The sequence below is a fragment of the Chlorocebus sabaeus genome, chromosome 6 (genome assembly GCF_047675955.1).
Source record: "Chlorocebus sabaeus isolate Y175 chromosome 6, mChlSab1.0.hap1, whole genome shotgun sequence".
Classification (NCBI taxonomy): Eukaryota; Metazoa; Chordata; class Mammalia; order Primates; family Cercopithecidae; genus Chlorocebus; species Chlorocebus sabaeus.
Window position 1 is genome coordinate 11,144,978 of NC_132909.1, and position 17,434 is coordinate 11,162,411.

The 17,434-nt window shown below is 53.0% G+C and overlaps 2 protein-coding genes across 3 annotated transcripts; one reads left to right on the forward strand and one right to left on the reverse strand.

The window, feature by feature from the left end:
- The first annotated feature begins 533 nt into the window (after positions 1–533).
- On the forward strand, positions 534–17,047 carry SLC1A5 (solute carrier family 1 member 5). Of its 2 annotated transcripts, none has more exons than XM_037991882.2 (8): positions 534–1,727; positions 5,767–5,809; positions 6,184–6,231; positions 8,117–8,283; positions 13,018–13,251; positions 14,481–14,675; positions 14,776–14,910; positions 16,205–17,047. In XM_037991882.2, exons 1-8 carry the CDS (start codon positions 1,159–1,161, stop codon positions 16,440–16,442), a joined length of 1,629 nt encoding a protein of 542 aa, XP_037847810.1. In that variant the 5' UTR covers positions 534–1,158; the 3' UTR covers positions 16,443–17,047. The 2 variants fall into 2 exon arrangements, with proteins under 2 accessions (XP_037847810.1, XP_037847811.1); XM_037991883.2 differs by lacking the exon at positions 534–1,727 and adding an exon at positions 4,590–4,680.
- On the reverse strand, positions 3,475–4,563 carry LOC103234925 (non-histone chromosomal protein HMG-17). Its single transcript, XM_007997317.3, has one exon. It carries the CDS (start codon positions 4,561–4,563, stop codon positions 4,291–4,293), a length of 273 nt encoding a protein of 90 aa, XP_007995508.3. The 3' UTR covers positions 3,475–4,290.
- Positions 17,048–17,434: the final 387 nt, after the last annotated feature.

The window sequence follows — 17,434 nt, forward strand, 5'->3', positions numbered from 1 at the left end:
GGATTACAGGCGTGAGCCACGGCTCCCTAAATAAATACATCAATTTTATTTAAATCTTACAGCAATCATATGAGACAAAAGCTTTTATCACCTGCATTTTACATTCGAGGAATTAAAGTTCTCAGAGGCAACTAAAAACCAAACTCAAGGCTGAGGAGTTCCAAAGCTGAGTTGGTTTGCAGATGAATCACCCGAGGACCACCTGAGCTTTCTAGCGACCCTCGCACCAGGGAACGAACCCCTGTGGTTTAAGGGCTCCAACCCACAACCCAATTCCTTTGACGGGAAACAGCACCCTCCCAAGGCCCCGCCCCGTCCTGGCCCCGCCCCGTCCTCTCCGGGCCCCGCCCCTGTAGATGGGTATCATTATTCGGCCTTCTATGGGCGACCTGGCCCATCTCGGGTATCAGCCCCACCCCTACTCGGCCAGGCTCCGAACGCTCTACAGCCAATCGGCGCCCGCGGGTCGGTCCCCGCCTTCTCAAACCCCGCCCCGCTACCCTTACTCCTGGCAGCTTCCGCTAAATAGGCTCAGAGCCACGCGGCACGCGCGGAGGTTTTCTCTGTGCTGGTAACCGCTACTCCCGGGCATCAGACCACCGCCTTCCGTACACAGGCGCCCGCATCCCACCCTCCTGGACCTAACAGCCTGGGTCTCCTGGTGCCGGAGCTCCGCTTCCCGGCCCCAGATTCTGGCGCCCCAGCCCTCCATGTCCAAGACCCAGGCACCCGGGGTCCCAGCCTCCCGGATCCAGGCGTCCCGGATCTGCGCCACCAGAACCTAGCCTCCTGCAGACCTCCGCCATCTGGGCGCACTCAACCTCCTGGAGCCAAGGGCCCCACGCTCCACCCAGAGAAACTCTCGTATTCCCAGCTCCTAGGGCCAAGGAACCCAGGCGCTCTGAACTCCCAGTTTTCGAGCATCTGACACACGGGGCAGAGCAGAGAAGCCCCAGCGCCCAGCCTGGGAAATTTAAACACTCCGGCTTCCAAGAGTCAAGGAACTTCAGTGCGGTGAACTCAACTAAAGAAGCCCTCCAAAGTTCCAGTCTCCAGGTGCTGTTACTCAACTCAGTCCTAGGAACGTCGGGTCCTGGGAAGGAGCCCAAGCGCTCCCAGCCAGCTTCCAGGCGCTAAGAAACTGCGGTGCGTCACATCATGGTGGCCGATCCTCCTCGTGGAGACCCCAAGGGGCTCGCAGCGGCGGAGCCCACCGCCAACGGGGACCTGGCGCTGGCCTCCATCGAGGACCAAGGCGCGGCAGCAGGCGGCTGCTGCGGTTCCCGGGACCGGGTGCGCCGCTGCCTTCGAGCCAACCTGCTTGTGCTGCTGACGGTGGTGGCCGTGGTGGTCGGCGTGGCGCTGGGGCTGGGGGTATCGGGGGCCGGAGGTGCGCTGGCGTTGGGCCCGGAGCGCTTGAGCGCCTTCGTCTTCCCGGGCGAGCTGCTGCTGCGCCTGCTGCGGATGATCATCTTGCCGCTGGTGGTGTGCAGCTTGATCGGCGGCGCCGCCAGCCTGGACCCCGGCGCGCTCGGCCGCCTGGGCGCCTGGGCGCTGCTCTTTTTCCTGGTCACTACGCTGCTGGCGTCGGCGCTCGGAGTGGCCTTGGCGCTGGCGCTGCAGCCGGGCGCCGCCTCCGCCGCCATCAACGCCTCGGTGGGAGCCGCTGGCAGTGCCGAAAATGCCCCCAACAAGGAGGTGCTCGATTCGTTCCTGGATCTTGCGAGGTCAGACCCTGCTCCCTTGGGAGGTGGGGAAGAGTGTTAGCGCTGGCGGAAGTGGCCACGTGGGTAGGACAGGGCTTTGGGGCAGCTAGAGCCGAGACTTCCCTCTAGAGTCTTAGGAAAACTCGACAGGATATTGCGGCGAGCTCCAGCCCTCGGGAGTGCAAGTCTCGTGTCCTGGGGAAGGGGGTTTCTAAATTTGGGGGCCTGGGTACATAAGTGGGGTCTTAGAGGGAGAAGAAAGTGATGTGGGGAGACACAGGAGGGTCTGCCTAGGGGAGAAAGATACTGTGAGGGGAGGGGACCCCAGGAGGAAATTTTGGGGAGGGAATCTTTGCGTGGTCAAGGGCCCCAAGATGGGGCTTCTAGATATAATTTGGGGCCAGGGTCGGAGAGTTTGGGATCCCTGGGTAAGGAGCCCCTGGAGGATCTGATCTGAGTAACTCCCACCAGGCCCTCTTCCCAGCCCTGGGGCACCCCCACACCACGTGTCACTCGGATATAACCAGGTTCTGTTTTCAGGATCCGCTTCCCACCCATTTCAGCTGGGGCCTGGCCGCTTCCCCTTTTTCTTTTGGTTCAGCCCTGCCTCCCCTGCCTTTCCCTCCCGTTTCCTCCTCTGTCTGGGCCACCCCCTAGCAGGCAGCCCAGAAGAGAACCAGTCAGAAAGGGGAGCAGATTCTTTTCCTTCTCCTGGTCTCTGCCCCGCACCCCCAAGAATGGCCTCCCCCACTTTGAGGAGGGCGGGGGGCAGAGGCCCTGATGCCCTTGCCTTTAGGGCTTGCTGATTCAGTGTCTCCAGGTTGGGGACTTCCTGGAAATTGAGGGGAGGAAATGATGAGTCATGGAACAGGGTTTCCCCAGCTTTTGGGGTGTCAGTGCAGGCTGAGATGGGAGACTGGGGCAGGCTTGGTGTCCCGAGTTGCAGCCTCAGAGTACCTTCTGGCCGGGGGAGATTAGCTGGGTCCTGGCCCAGCCTCTGGACCTGGGTGGTACAGGCCTACCTTCAGGTAGACACACCCATTCCAAGGCTGTTTATGAGCACAGGCCTCCCCTGTGTGTTAAACACAGCTGTAGCTCACACTTGGCCGGCCACACAGGCTTACAACCAAATGACGCACAGCTGGACACAGGCACACAGACACTCAGCTGAGGCTGTAACATCTCGACAAAAACACATGGCCAGATACCAACACTCATACACACGCTCACTGTGTCATACACAGCCCTGTAGCACAGCTGTTCAGTGATGCTGCCAGCCACACCAACATCTAAACACAGGCTCAAGAGCACACAGTACACACTCACATACACACCTATGTGGTCACACACCAATAAACTCATGCTTTTTTTTTTTTTTTTTGAGACAGTCTCTATCACCCAGGTTGGAGTACAGTGGCGCTATCTTGGCTCATTGCAACCTCCACCTCCTGGGTTCAGGTGATTCTCATACCTCAGCCTTCCGAGTAGCTGGGATTAAAGGGGTGCGCCATCACACCTGGATAATTTTTGTATTTTTAGTAGAGATAGGGTTTCACCATGTTGGCCAGGCTGGTCTGGAACCCCTGACATAAAGTGATCTGCCCACCTCAGCCTCCCAAAGGGCTGGAATTACTGGCATGAGCCACCACACCCGGCCAAATTCATTACTCTACCATGACGTTATTTTACTCTATCATGATGCGTGGCTGGCCATCCGTGGGCATTGTCCCATACTGCTGAATCTTTTTTTTTTTTTTTTTTTCCAAGCCAAACTGTATCCAGCTTTATTAAAGATACTTTCCATAAACAATCATGGTATTTCAGGCAGGACATGGGCAGACAATCGTTAACAGTATACAACAACTTTCAAACTCCCTTCTTCAATGGACTACCAAAAATCAGAAAGCCACTATAAAACCCAATGAAGTCTTCATCTGATGCTCTGAACAGGGAAAGTTTAGAGTGAGGGTTGACATTTCACATTTAGCATGTTGTTTAACAACTTTTCACAAGCCGACCCTGACTTTCAGGAAGTGAAATGAAAATGGCAGAATTTATCTGAAGATCCACAATCTAGAAATGGAACCAATGCTGTTTTGACAGGTGCCATCTCAGTGGCATCACTGGAAAGTCCAGAGTGCCTGACACACTGGTAACCAATGACTAGGGGTCAGGTCCCAACAGATGTCTGGGCTTAAGGGAGTTAAGTCTATGCTGAAAGATGGAAAGGGAGAAGAGGACATAAAAACAAATTTGTTTTTCCATACCACAAGGCTTTTGTGCCAAGGTGGCCATGTGTGTCAAAGTCAGGGAGTCCCTCCTCCTGGGAACCAAGAGGAAGTCTCTCAAAACTAGAAGGGAAAGGTGTTTTCCCCACATCAATCCAGCTTTGGAGACATTCTATTAGTGACATATGCCCCTTCCCCCAAAAACAACAATGAAGTGTTCTGTGTGCTAACAACATAGCTTTAAAAAAAAAAAAAAAAGTAAAACAAAATTCTGCATTTTTATAAAACTTGATAAAAAATAGTATTTCAAACTGTACAGTCACCAGAAGTACACAGTTATCAAAAATGCACACACTTCACTTGGCATCTCCAGCACCTTCAGCTTTCTGTGCCTGGTCTGTTTTGGCATCTCCGTTTTCTGCAGGGTTATTCCCCTCCTTGCCAGCATCAGCTTTTCCCTTTTTCCCTTTGGGTACCTTCTCTCCCTTCTTTGCAGGGGCCTTTTTAGGCTTGGGCTCTGGCTTTGGAGGAGCAGGTTTAGCAGACAACCTCGCGGATCTTCTCTGTGGTTCGTCCTTCACCTTGGCTTTATCTCCTTTAGCATCCCCTTCAGCCTTTCTCTTGGGCATGGTGGCGACGGCGGCGGGACGTAGGTGCTGGACTGCTGAATCTTAACCCGCACCCAAACCGATAACATTTGACAGATTGTATATGGACATATGGCGTTGGCTGTACACTGGTCATTGGTGAGAGGGAGCATGTGGAGTGGTTGGGGCTATGAAGCCAACTGGCTGGGTTCAAATCCCAGCTCTGCCATTTCCCAGCTGGGCAATTTTCTTTACCCTTCTGGGCCTCAGCTTCCTTTTCTATAAAATGGGGTAATAGTGCTTATTCCCAAGGCTGTCATAAGGATGAAATGGGTTAATCTGTGTAAAGCACAGGCCAAAATGCCTGCCTGCCACACGGTAGGTGCTGTAGATGGCTTAGCTGCTATATATATTTTTTGAGAGTCTCACTCTGTCCCAGGCAGGAATGAAGTGGTGTGATCTTGGCTCACTGCAGCCTCAACCTCCTTGGGCTCAAGTGATCCTCCCACCTCAGCCTCCAGAGTAGCTAGAACTACAGGCACACGCCACCACGCCTGGCTAATTTTTGTATTTTTTGTAGAGACACGATTTTGTCATGTTGCCCAGGCTGGTCTTCAACTCCTGGCTCAAGCGATCTGCCTGCCTTGGCCTCCCAAAGTGCTGGGATTCCAGGCAAGCGCCTTGGCCTTAGCTACTGTTTTCATCTCAAGGCACTGTCAAACAAGAGTAAGAGTAGCCTTGTAAACACAGATGCATGTTCATGAGATATGAAGCCGTCCCTTGTCTCCCTTCCTGCCACCGCCTCCCAACACACCCAGATCCTCCCCCATGCTCTCAGAGGCGCTGGCTGGCCCTCCAGGAGGAAGTAGATGATGCAAGCCGTCCAGGGTATTAAGTTTGCTGCATGGGGTGGAGCTGAGGCCCGGAGCGACCTCCCGACCTCCCGACCTCCCCAGCCTGCTGTGGGAGGCCAGCATTCCTCACCCCGAACGCACAATGCCTCAGGGCTAGCACACCAGCCTCTTGGGGCTGAAGGAGGCTGACTCCCCACATCCTGCAAAGGGGTGCAAGTCTAGTTCCAAATCTGCTGGGCTGAGGCATGAGTAGGGACTGCGTTTGGGTGCAGATGGGGCCCCAAAGCTTCCACTCACTGCCTTAAAATGCCAACCCAGCCTCTCAGACAATGCTGCCCTCCCGCTATGGTATCTAATAACCCTCTGTGTCTCTGTGTCTCTGTCTCTGCAGAAATATCTTCCCTTCCAACCTGGTGTCGGCAGCCTTTCGCTCAGTGAGTCCTCAGGGGTGTCCTGAGGGGTGGGGGGTGGACAGGGAGGGATGGCAGCCAGGGGGAGCCCTTGCTACCTGATTTTGGTTAGTGCCTGGAAAAATGCATGTGCAATGAGAACACAGGCTCAGAGCCTCCTGTGAGTTTTAATTCTAGCTGTGTGACTCTGGGCAAATGTGTTTACCTCTCTGAGCCTCAGTTTTTCACCTCTGGAAAATGGGGATATTGATCATCCTGCCTCGGTGGGGTTGCCAGCAGACGAAATGAGATCACATAGAAAGGATATGGAAGGGCAGGCTTTGAGCATTGTTAACTTGGCATAGGGTTGGGGGGCCCTGGTGACAATGGACACTGACTCTTCCCAACCCCACCTACAGTACTCTACCTCCTATGAAGAGAGGAATGTCACCGGAACCAGGGTGAAGGTGAGAGCAGTGAAGGCAGTGGGGGCTCTACCTCTTTGCCCATTGCTGTAATGTTTTGGTTTTATTTCTGCCTCAGTCTTTACTGTGGAATTTGATTGACACTCTGCTCTCCTTCCCCAGTTTCTGTCTTTTCTGCCTTCTGGATAGGTCTCTACTTTGTCCCCTCTTTTCCTGCCCCAGGCTGGTCTTCCTTTGCTGGTCCAGGCTCTTGCTTTCTCCCTTTATCCCTCACCCCCCAACCCCATTCCATGCTGCCCCCTCCCTGCCCTGTTCCGTCCACCCTCAACCTGCTCAACCTGGCAAGCAGTCAGAGGTTTTTGTTGTTGCTGTTATTGTTGTTGTTTTTCTGAGACAGGATCTCTCTCCGTCATTCAGGCTGGAGTACGGTGGCACGATCACAGCTCACTGCAGTCTTGATTGGGCTCAAGTGATCCTTCCCACCTCAACCTTCCCAGTATCTGGGACTATAACACACCCGGCTAATTTTTGTATCTTTTTTTTTTTTTTTTTTTTTTTGAGACGGAGTCTTGCTCTGTCGCCCAGGCTGGAGTGCCGTGGCCGGATCTCAGCTCACTGGAAGCTCTGCCTCCCGGGTTCATGCCATTCTCCTGCCTCAGCCTCCGGAGTAACTGGGACTACAGGCACCTGCCACCACGTACGGCTAATTTGTTTTTTTTTATGTGTTTAGCAGAGACGGGGGTTTCACCGTGTTAGCCAGGATGGTCTTGATCTCCGGACCTTGTGATCCGCCCGTCTCGGCCTCCCAAAGTGCTGGGATTACAGACTTGAGCCACCGCGCCCGGCCTAATTTTTGTATCTTTTATAGAGACTGAGTCTTGCCATATTGCCCAGGCTGGTCTTGAACTCTTGGGCTCAAGTGATCTGCCCACCTTGGCCTCACAAAATGCTGGGATTACAGGCGTGAGGCACTGCTCCTGGCCCCGAGGATCTTTTCTTTTCTTTTTTTTTTTTTTTAAGATGGAATTTTGTACTTGTTATCCAGGCTGGAATGCAATGGCACGATCTCTGCTCACTGCAACCTCCGCCTCCCGGGTTCAAGTGATTCTTCTGCCTCAGCCTCCTGAGTAGCCGACAGGCGTGTGCCACCATGCCTGGCTAATTTTGTATTTTTAGTAGAGATGGGGTTTCTCCATGTTGGTTAGGGTGGTTTCTCGAACTCCCCACCTCAGGTGATCCACCCACCTCAGCCTCCCAAAGTGTTGCGATTACAGGTGTGAGCCACCACGTTCGGCCAGAGGATCTTTTCAAAACACAAATGTGACCCTATCTCTGCAGTACCCAGAGCCCTGCCATGTGCCCCAGTGCCCTCAGGAGAAAGTCCAGTCTCCTTGCTACAGTCTATGACCAAGGGGTCCCTGTGAGGTCAAACCCCTGCCAGCCCGCCTGGCTGCCCAGCCTCAGCTAGTGACCCTGCGCAGGTCATTCTACTCTAGCTACGGTAGATTATGGCTCTTCTTTGAATGCCCAAGTTGCACTCACTTCTAGGCTGTTGCACATTCTGCTTCCTCTCTCTAGATCCTTTTACCACCCTTCTTTACCTGGTTCACTCCTCCTGTCCTCCAGGTCTCAGCTCAGATGCCCCTTCCTCCAGGAAGTCCCCCCGACTGCCCCCTACTCCCCAAGCTGGCACTGCCCTCTCTCGGTTCCCACACTCCCCTGGGCTCCCTTATTCCAGCCCCACCTACTCTGGGCCATCCCTGACGACTCATATATTTCCCCTGGACCTGGACTGGAAGCCTTGGGTGGAAGGAGTCCGAGGGCTGCCATGTCTCTGCTGGGTCCCAGTGGTGCCCAGGACTGGCCCTCAGTGACTGTGCAGGTAGACTGAATGTCCCTTCCACCCCGATCTGTTCCTTGCCTACAGGTGCCCGTGGGGCAGGAGGTGGAGGGCATGAACATCCTGGGCTTAGTAGTGTTTGCCATTGTCTTTGGTGTGGCACTGCGGAAGCTGGGGCCTGAGGGGGAGCTGCTTATCCGCTTCTTCAACTCCTTCAATGAGGCCACCATGGTTCTGGTCTCCTGGATCATGTGGTAGGTGGTGGGAGAGGAGGCTGGGGTGGGTGGGGTTGGAGGGTCGGTCTGCTGCCAGAGGCAGGTGTGGGGCATTCTGTGTGGGGTGAGGCACCCTCTGTCACTCGTTGGAGCCAGATGGCCTGCATTTAAATCCAGCATTGACCATGCCCTGGCTGTGTGATTTTAGGCAAGTGATTTTCCCTCTCTGCTTCAGTTTCCTCATCTGTAAAATGGGAACGGCACTTTGGGAGGCCGAGGTGGGTGGATCACTTGAGATCAGGAGTTCAAAACCAGCCTGGACAACATGGTGAAACCCCGTCTCTACTAAAAATACAAAAGAATTAGCCAGGCATGGGGACATGCGCCTGTAATCCCAGTTACTCGGGAGCCTGAGGTACAAGAATCACTTAAGCCTGGGAGGCGGAGGTTGCAGTAAGTGGAGATCATGCCACTGCCTGGGCGACAGAGGGAAACTCTGTCTAAAGAAGGAAAAAAAAAAGAAAGTTAATACGGTACACGGAAGGTCTTAGTACAGTGCCTGGCTTATTGCGTGCCTACAGTAAATCCTAATAGCTAATATTTATTGGGCATTTTGCTTGTATAACTTCCGGACACTTCCCACTGGCCAGAACTTGGGTATCTAGCCTCCCCTCTCTGCACAAGTGGCTGGGAAAATATGCCTTTCTTCTGTGACTTACAAGAAGGAGCTGGGGAAGTAACTAGTCAGCGATGATTGATGGGCGATCCATGATTGAGTAATCAAGGGAAGTGATGTTGGGAGGCTTTTTTTTTTTTTTTTTTTTGAGACGGAGTTTTGCTCTTGTTGCCCAGGCTGGAGTGCAGTGACGTGATCTGGGCTCACTGCAAACTCTGCCTCCTAGGTTCAAGCGATTCTCCTGCCTCAGCCTCCCGAGTAGCTGGGATAACAGGTATGCGCCACCATGCCCAGCTAATTTTGTATTTTTAGTAGAGACAGGGATTTCTCCATGTTGGTCAGGCTGGTCTCAAACTCCCAACCTCAGGTGATCTGCCCACCTCGGCCTCCCAAAGTGCTGGGATTATAGGCGTGAGCCACCATGCCCAGCCTTGGGAGTCCTCTTGGCTTGGAGCCATCCCTGGGATCTTCACAGCAGGGGAGGTGATAATAACCCCACTTGAAGTTTATAGATCACTTACTGTCTGTAAAAAGCTTTAGCTCCTTTCTTTCTTTTTTTTTTTTTTTTCTTTGAGACGGAGTCTCACTCTGTCGCCCAGACTGGAGTCCTGTGACACAATCTCGGCTCACTGCAAGCTCCGCCTCCCAGGTTCACGCCATTCTCCTACCTCAGCCTCCCAAGTAGCTGGGACTACAGGCACCCGCCACCTCGTCCGGCTAATTATTTGTATTTTTAGTAGAGACGGGGTTTCACCATGGTCTCGATCTCCTGACCTTGTGATCTGCCCGCCTCGGCCTCCCAAAGTGCTGGGATTTCAGGTGTGAGCCACCGCGCCCAGCAGCTTTAGCTCCTTTCAACTGGCATCTCATTGCATCCTCCCAGCATTCCTGTGAGGAATCTGTTGGGTGTTGTGTAATCTGCAATCTGACTCATAGAACCTCCCTCTGGTGGTGGTTGGGAAGATTCAATATCATGTTCAAGGGCACAGCACATCAAAAATGCTTCATACCTGGGAGTTGTTATTAAGACCCGGGCCATGGCCTTTCTATAATTTGTATTTTATTTTATTTATTTATTTAGAGACGGAGTCTTGCTCTGTCGCCCAGGCTGAAGGTGCAGTGGCACAGTCTCAGCTCACTGCGACGTCTGCCTCCCATGGTCAGCTGATTCTCCTGCCTCAGCCTCCTGAGCAGCTGGGACCACAGGAACTCACCATCATGCCCAGCTAATTTTTGTATGTTTAGTAGAGACAGGGTTTTGCCACGTTGGCCAGGCTGATGTCAAACTCCTAACTTCAAGCGATCCACCCTCCTCGGCCTCCCAAAGTGCTGGGATTACAGGCATGAGCCACAGCTCCCGGCCTTCAAATTTTTATTTTAAAAATGTGTTTTTTGGCTGGTGTGGCACCTCACACCTGTAATCCCAGCATTTTGGGAGGCTGAGGTGGGAGGATTGCTTGAGGCCAGGAGTTAGAGACCAGCCTGGCCAACATGGCGAAAATTCTTCTCTACAAAAAAATACACATATTAGCTGGGAATGGTGGTGTACACCTTTAATCCTAGCTACTACTCAGGAGGCTGATGGATGAAAATCACTTGAAACTGGGAGGCAAAGCTTGCAGTGAGCCAAGATTGCACCACTACACTCCAACCTGGGCAACAGAGCAAGACTCTGTCTAAATAATAATAATAATAGTCATTTAAAAAAATGTTTTTTGAGCTAGGATCTCGCTGTCACCTAGACTGGAGTGCAGTGTGGTGTGATCACAGCTCACTGTAGCCCTGACCTCCTGGGTTCAGGTGATCCTCCCACCTCAGCCTCCTAAGTAGCTGGGACTACAGACCCCAGCTACAAAACCTAGCTAATTTTTTTTTTTTTTTTTTTTTTAAAGAAACTGGGTGGCTGGCTCAGTGGTTCACGCCTATAATCCCAGCACTTTGGGAGGCCGAGGCAGGCAGATCACGAGGTCGGGAGATCGAGACCATCCTGGCTAACATGATAAAATCCTGTCCCTACTAAAAATACAAAAAATTAGCTGGGCATGATGGCACGCGCCTGTAGTCCCAGCTACTTGGGAGGCTGAGGCAGGAGAATTGCTTGAACCTGGGAGGTGGACGGTACAGTGAACCGAGATCACGCCACTGCATTGGGTGACAGAGCAAGTCTCTGTTTAAAAAAAAAAAAAAGAGGCCGGGCGCGGTGGCTCAAGCCTGTAATCCCAGCACTTTGGGAGGCCGAGACGGGCGGATCACGAGGTCAGGAGATCGAGACCATCCTGGCGAACACGGTGAAACCCCGTCTCTACTAAAAAATACAAAAAACTAGCCGGGCGAGGCGGCGGGCCCCTGTAGTCCCAGCTACTCGGGAGGCTGAGGCAGGAGAATGGCGGGAACCCGGGAGGCGGAGCTTGCAGTGAGCTGCGATCCGGCCACTGCACTCCAGCCTGGGCGACAGAGCGAGACTCCGTCTCAAAATAAAAAAAAAAAAAAAAAAGAAACTGGGTTTTTCCAAAATCAAGATATTGGCAGAAAATAAAATTTAAGCCGGGCGCGGAGGCTCGAGCCTGTAATTCCAGCACTTTGGGAGGCCGAGGCGGGCGGATCACGAGGTCAGGAGATCGAGACCATCCTGGCTAACCCGGTGAAACCCCGTCTCTACTAAAAAATACAAAAAACTAGCCGGGCGAGGTGGCAGGCGCCTGTAGTCCCAGCTACTCAGGAGGCTGAGGCAGGAGAATGACGTGAACCCAGGAGGCGGAGCTTGCAGTGAGCTAAGATCTGGCCACTGCACTCCATCCTAGGCGACAGAGCGAGATTCCGTCTCAAAAAAAAAAAAAGGAAAGAAAAGAAAATTTTAAAAAATACATATTGGCAGAAAATAAAATTTAAAAAAAAGAGAGACAGACATGTTGCCCAGGCTGGTGTTGAACTCCTGGGCTCAAGCGATCTGTCTGCCTCCGCCTTCCCTACATCCTGGGATTACAGGCATGAGCCACCGTGCCTGGCCTATTTTTATTTTTTGTAGAGACTGGGTCTCACTATGTTGCCCAAGCTGGTCTCGAGAACTCCTAGCCTCAAGTAATCCTCCTGCTTTGGCCTCCTAAAGTGCTGGGATTATAGGCATGAGCAACGGTGCCCAACCTCTTTATCTTTCATCATCTGCGGAGAGCGTATTGGTTCAAGTCATGCTAGCTGCCATAGCAAAGCAACCCAGAAGTGTGAATGGCACACACTGATGGACATTTCTTTTTTTTTTTTTTTTTTTTTTTTTGAGACGGAGTCTAGCTCTGTCACCCAGGCTGGAGTGCAGTGGCCGGATCTCAGCTCACTGCAAGCTCCGCCTCCCAGGTTTACGCCATTCTCCTGCCTCAGCCTCCCGAGTAGCTGGGACTACAGGCGCCCGCCACCTCGCCCGGCTAGGTTTTTTTTGTATTTTTAGTAGAGACGGGATTTCACCGTGTTAGCCAGGATGGTCTCGATCTCCTGACCTCGTGATCCGCTTGTGGCTCACATGTGAAGTCCAAATCTGGTGACTGCTTCATGTGCTGATGGAAGCACTGAGACTTTTTTTTTTTTTTGAGACGGAGTTTCACTCTTGTTGCCCAGGCTGGAGTGCAATGGCGCAATCTCGGCTCACAGCAACCTCCGTCTCCCCTGTTCAAGCAATTCTCCTGCCTCAGCCTCCCGAGTAGTTGGGCTTACAGGCACACGCCACCATGCCTGGCAAATTTTGTATTTTTAGCAGAGACGGGGTTTCTCCATGTTGGTCAGGCTAGTCTTGAACTCCCGACCTCAGGTGATCTACCCGCCTCAGCCTCCCAAAGTGCTGGGATTACAGGCGTGAGCCACCTGGCCCGGCCTGCACAGAGACTTGTATTTCCGGGCTGCTCTACCTTTGAGGGGAAAAGAGAGTGTGAGGTTGGCACCGGGGCTTCAGGGGCCAGGCCTGCGAGTGGTGCCCACGCTGAAGCACACATTGCTGGGGCTTCTCCTGACCTCAGGAGAAGGCAGGAAGATGTGGGCAGGGTGCTGAGCCTCACGCCTGGCCACTGGGCCCGTGGAAGAGGCAACAAACTGTCGCCTGTGTTACCGATCAGGTACGCCCCTGTGGGCATCATGTTCCTGGTGGCCGGCAAGATTGTGGAGATGGAAGACGTGGGTTTACTCTTTGCCCGCCTTGGCAAGTACATTCTGTGCTGCCTGCTGGGCCATGCCATCCACGGGCTCCTGGTACTGCCCCTCATCTACTTCCTCTTCACCCGGAAAAACCCCTACCGCTTTCTGTGGGGCATCGTGACACCGCTGGCCACTGCCTTTGGGACCTCCTCCAGGTACGGCCTTGGGGTGGGCTAGGGCGAGATGTTTAAGCTAAGCGGCATGGAGTGGATGAAATTTTCTGTGCCGGGGACATTGGATCTGGGTACAGGGGCCATACTTTAGGAGATCCTCATAAGGTCCTGGATTTGTCCCCACCCTTAAAAAAACAGGAAATGATTGCCTTAGAGATTTATTCCCCCTTTTCTTAAACTGCCTCCCCATGGCACTGGGGGCACTGTTTTTTTTTTTTTTTTTTTAAATGATGAGATCTCGCTCTGTTGCCCAGGCTGGCGTGTAGTGGTGTGATCCCAGCTCACTGCAACCTCTGCCTCCTGGGTTCAAGCGATTCTCTGCCTTAGCCTCCCGAGTAGCTGGGACAAGTGTCCACCATCACACCCAGCTAATTTTTGTGTTTTTAGTAGAGACGGGGTTTCACCATGTTGACCAGGCTGGTCTCAAACTCCTGGCCTCAAGTGATCCGCCCACCTCGGCCTCTCAAAGTGCTGGGATTACAGCCGCCGTGCCCAGCCCCTGGGGTGCTCTTAAATTCTGCTCTGATTCAACCTCAGAACTCCTTCCACCCTCTCTCCTGGGCATTTCATTTGTCCCTGCTGGCCCTGTCCCCTTCCAAGATAGTAGTAATTCTTAGTGTATTATTGGTGAGAGTCAGCAGGACCCAAACATTAGAATTTAGGTGTGAATTGTGTGGGTATTTTGGGAGGTAGTAGTCTATACTCTCCCAGAGGTTCCAGGACTCAGATTTTGTAGTCCTGGTATTGAGTTCCCTAGTGCTGCCTGCTTGTGGGAAAAGAGCTTAGATATAGCAAGTGAGGGCTGGGGGTGGAGTCTGGACGTGGTAGGAGAGAAGGGGATCTAGGTTAGATGGGAGGGCCTTGGACCAAGGGACAGGCTGGGGAGGTGTGCGGAACTTCGGCTGGGCAGGTGGTATGGGCGAGATCTGGTGGGCGGGGCTTTGGCTGGGCAAGTGGTGTGGGTGGGCTCTGGGTGGGCGGGGCTTCAGCTGGGTTGGTGGTGCGGGTCGGACCTGGAGGGTGGGCAGCCATTGGCTGGTTGGGTGACAGGGCTTTGCTTAGGCAGGCTTTGGTGGGGATCCACTAGGTGGGGTGGGTGGGGCTTTGGCTGGTTGGGATGGGGTACTCGGGGCCTCGCCTGGGCCGGACCTGGAGGGTGGGCGGAGCCCCGTCAGCAGGTTGACCTAACTCAGCTCCCCCATCCCTTGTAGTTCGGCCACGCTGCCGCTGATGATGAAGTGCGTGGAGGAGAATAATGGCGTGGCCAAGCACATCAGCCGTTTCATCCTGCCGATCGGCGCCACTGTCAACATGGACGGTGCCGCGCTCTTCCAGTGCGTGGCTGCAGTGTTCATTGCACAGCTCAGCGAGCAGTCCTTGGACTTCGTAAAGATCATCACCATCCTGTGAGTGTCGGGGGCTATGGATGGGACCCCCGGACCCTAGTTGACCCCCATCTTCTCCCACAACAGAGGCGTCTGCCTAACCTCCTACCTTCTCCCTCAGGGTCACGGCCACAGCGTCCAGCGTGGGGGCAGCGGGCATCCCTGCTGGAGGTGTCCTCACTCTGGCCATCATCCTCGAAGCAGTCAACCTCCCGGTCGACCATATCTCCTTGATCCTGGCTGTGGACTGGCTAGTGTGAGTGTGGGTCTAGAGACTGGGGCAGGGGCCTGGGAAAGAGGATGAGTGCGTGAGAGTCCGTAGAGCCTCTGGACAGAGGAGGAGAAGAAGGAAGGAATGCTGGAGAAAAGTAGGGGAAACGTGAGCATTCCTGAGGGCAAGGAATGGCATCTTTGCGGCTCTAAGAGGAACGTCAGAAAAGTAGGGCGTCTGTGTGGTGAATACAGCAGACTCTTCGGTCAGACTGCTCAGGGTCACATCCCAGCTCCAACATTCGCTGTTATGCCCTCGGGAAGTGCTTAATCTCCCTGTGTCTCAGTTTCTCCATCTGTAAAATGAGGAGGAGAACAGTCTCTCCCTAAGGATTAGATAATAGACACACCTGCCTTAGAGCAGCCCCCAGTAAGCAATAATTGCTATATAATTATTTGCTATCACGATTAAGCTATTAAGAGTATAAAGATTGGAAAGCAGCCAGGCACGGTGGCTCACGCCTGTATCTCAACATTTTGGGAGGCCCAGGCAGGTGGATCATTTGAGGTTAGGAGTTGGAGACCAGCCCGACCAACATGGTGAAACCCCGTCTCCACTAAAAATACAAAAAAATTAGCCAGTATGGTGGCATATGCCTGTGATCTCAGCTACTCAGGAGGCTAAGGCAGGAGAATCGTTTGAACCCAGGAGGTGCAGGTTGCAGTGAGCCAAGATTGTGCCACTGCACTCCAGTCTGGGCAACAGAGTGAGATCCTGTCTCAAAAAAATTCTGGAATTAATTATTGGCAATGGTTACACAAGTCTGAATATACTAAAAAATACCAAGATGTATACTTTTAAAAGGTTAATTTGATGGTAGGTGAATTATACTTTAATTTTTTTTGAGACACAGTCTCACTCTGTCGCCCAGGCTGGAGTGTAGTGATGTGATCATGGTTGTAATCACTGCAGCCTCCACCTCCCAGGCTCAAGTGATCCTCCTGCCTCAGCCTCCTGAGTAGCTGGGACTATAGGTATGCACTACCATGCCTGGCTAATTTTTTTCCTCTACCTCCCAGGCTCAAGCAATCCTCCTGCCTCAGCCTGCTGAGTAGCTGCTACTGTAGGTGTGCACTACCATCCCTGGCTAATTTTTTTTTTTTTTTTTTTAATCTATATGGAGATGGGATCTCACTCTATTGCCCACGCTGACTCCAACTCTTAATTTTTACTTTTTAGATTCCAGGGGGAGAGAGGCAGGAGGCCTAGGCCTTGGCCCTTTCCTTCCCTGTCACCCTCTCCCGTCCCACTTACTTTGCTGTCATTTCTACCCCTTTAGTGACCGGTCCTGTACCGTCCTCAATGTAGAAGGTGACGCTCTGGGGGCAGGACTCCTCCAAAATTACGTGGACCGTATGGAGGTGAGAAGCACAGAGCCCGAGTTGATACAAGTGAAGAGTGAGCTGCCCCTGGATCCGCTGCCAGCCCCCACTGAGGAAGGGAACCCCCTCCTCAAACATTATCGGGGGCCTGCGGGGGATGCCACGGCCGCCTCTGAGAAGGAATCAGTCATGTAAACCCCAGGAGGGACCTTCCCTGCCCTGCTGGAGGTGCTCATTGGACACTGGATTATGAGGAATGGATAGATGAATGAACTAGGGCTCTGGGGGTCTGCCTGCACACTCTGGGGAGCCAGGGGCCCCAGCCCCCTCCTGGACAGGAGATCTGGGATGCCTGGCTGCTGGAGTACATGTGTTCATCAGGGTTACTCCTCAAAACCCCCAATTCTCACTCATGTCCCCAACTCAAGGCTAGAAAACAGCAAGATGGAGAAATAATGTCCTGCTGCCTACCCACCATGACCTACTTGGCCTTACCTGTGTCAGGGAGCAGGTCACAGGTCACCATGGGGAATTCTAGCCCCATTGGGGGGATGTTTCAACACCGTGCTGGTTATTTTGGCGGCTGTAGTTGTTGGGGGGAATATGTGTGTGTGCACATGTGTATATGTGTTCTGTGACCTCCTGTCTCCACAGTACGTCCCACCATGTCCCCAGATCCCCTATTCCCTCCACAATAATAGAAATACTCCCAGGGACTCTGGGGAGAGGCTGAGGGCAAATACCTGCTGTCACTCCAGAGGACACTTTTTTAGCAATAAAATTGAGTGTCAACTATTTAATCAGGTGTTGTTGAGAATTTGACTTAAAGCACCAGCCACTACAATGACAGTATCTGCTCATCAAACACCACTGGGCTGGGCGTGGGGGCTCACACCTCTAATCCCAGCACTTTGAGATCGCTCCAGGCTAGGAGTTCAAGACAAGCCTGGGCAACATAGTGAGACGTTGTCTCTACAAAAAAATATATAAAAATTAAGGCCGAGCACAGTGGCTCACACCTGTAATCTCAGCACTTTGGGAGGCTGAGGTGGGCGAATCACAAGGTCAGGAGTTCAAGATCAGCCTGGCCAACATGGTGAAACCCCGTCTCTACTAAAAATACAAAAATTAGCCGGGCGTGGTGGTGGGTGCCTATAGTCCCAGCTACTCAGGAGGCTGAGGCAGGA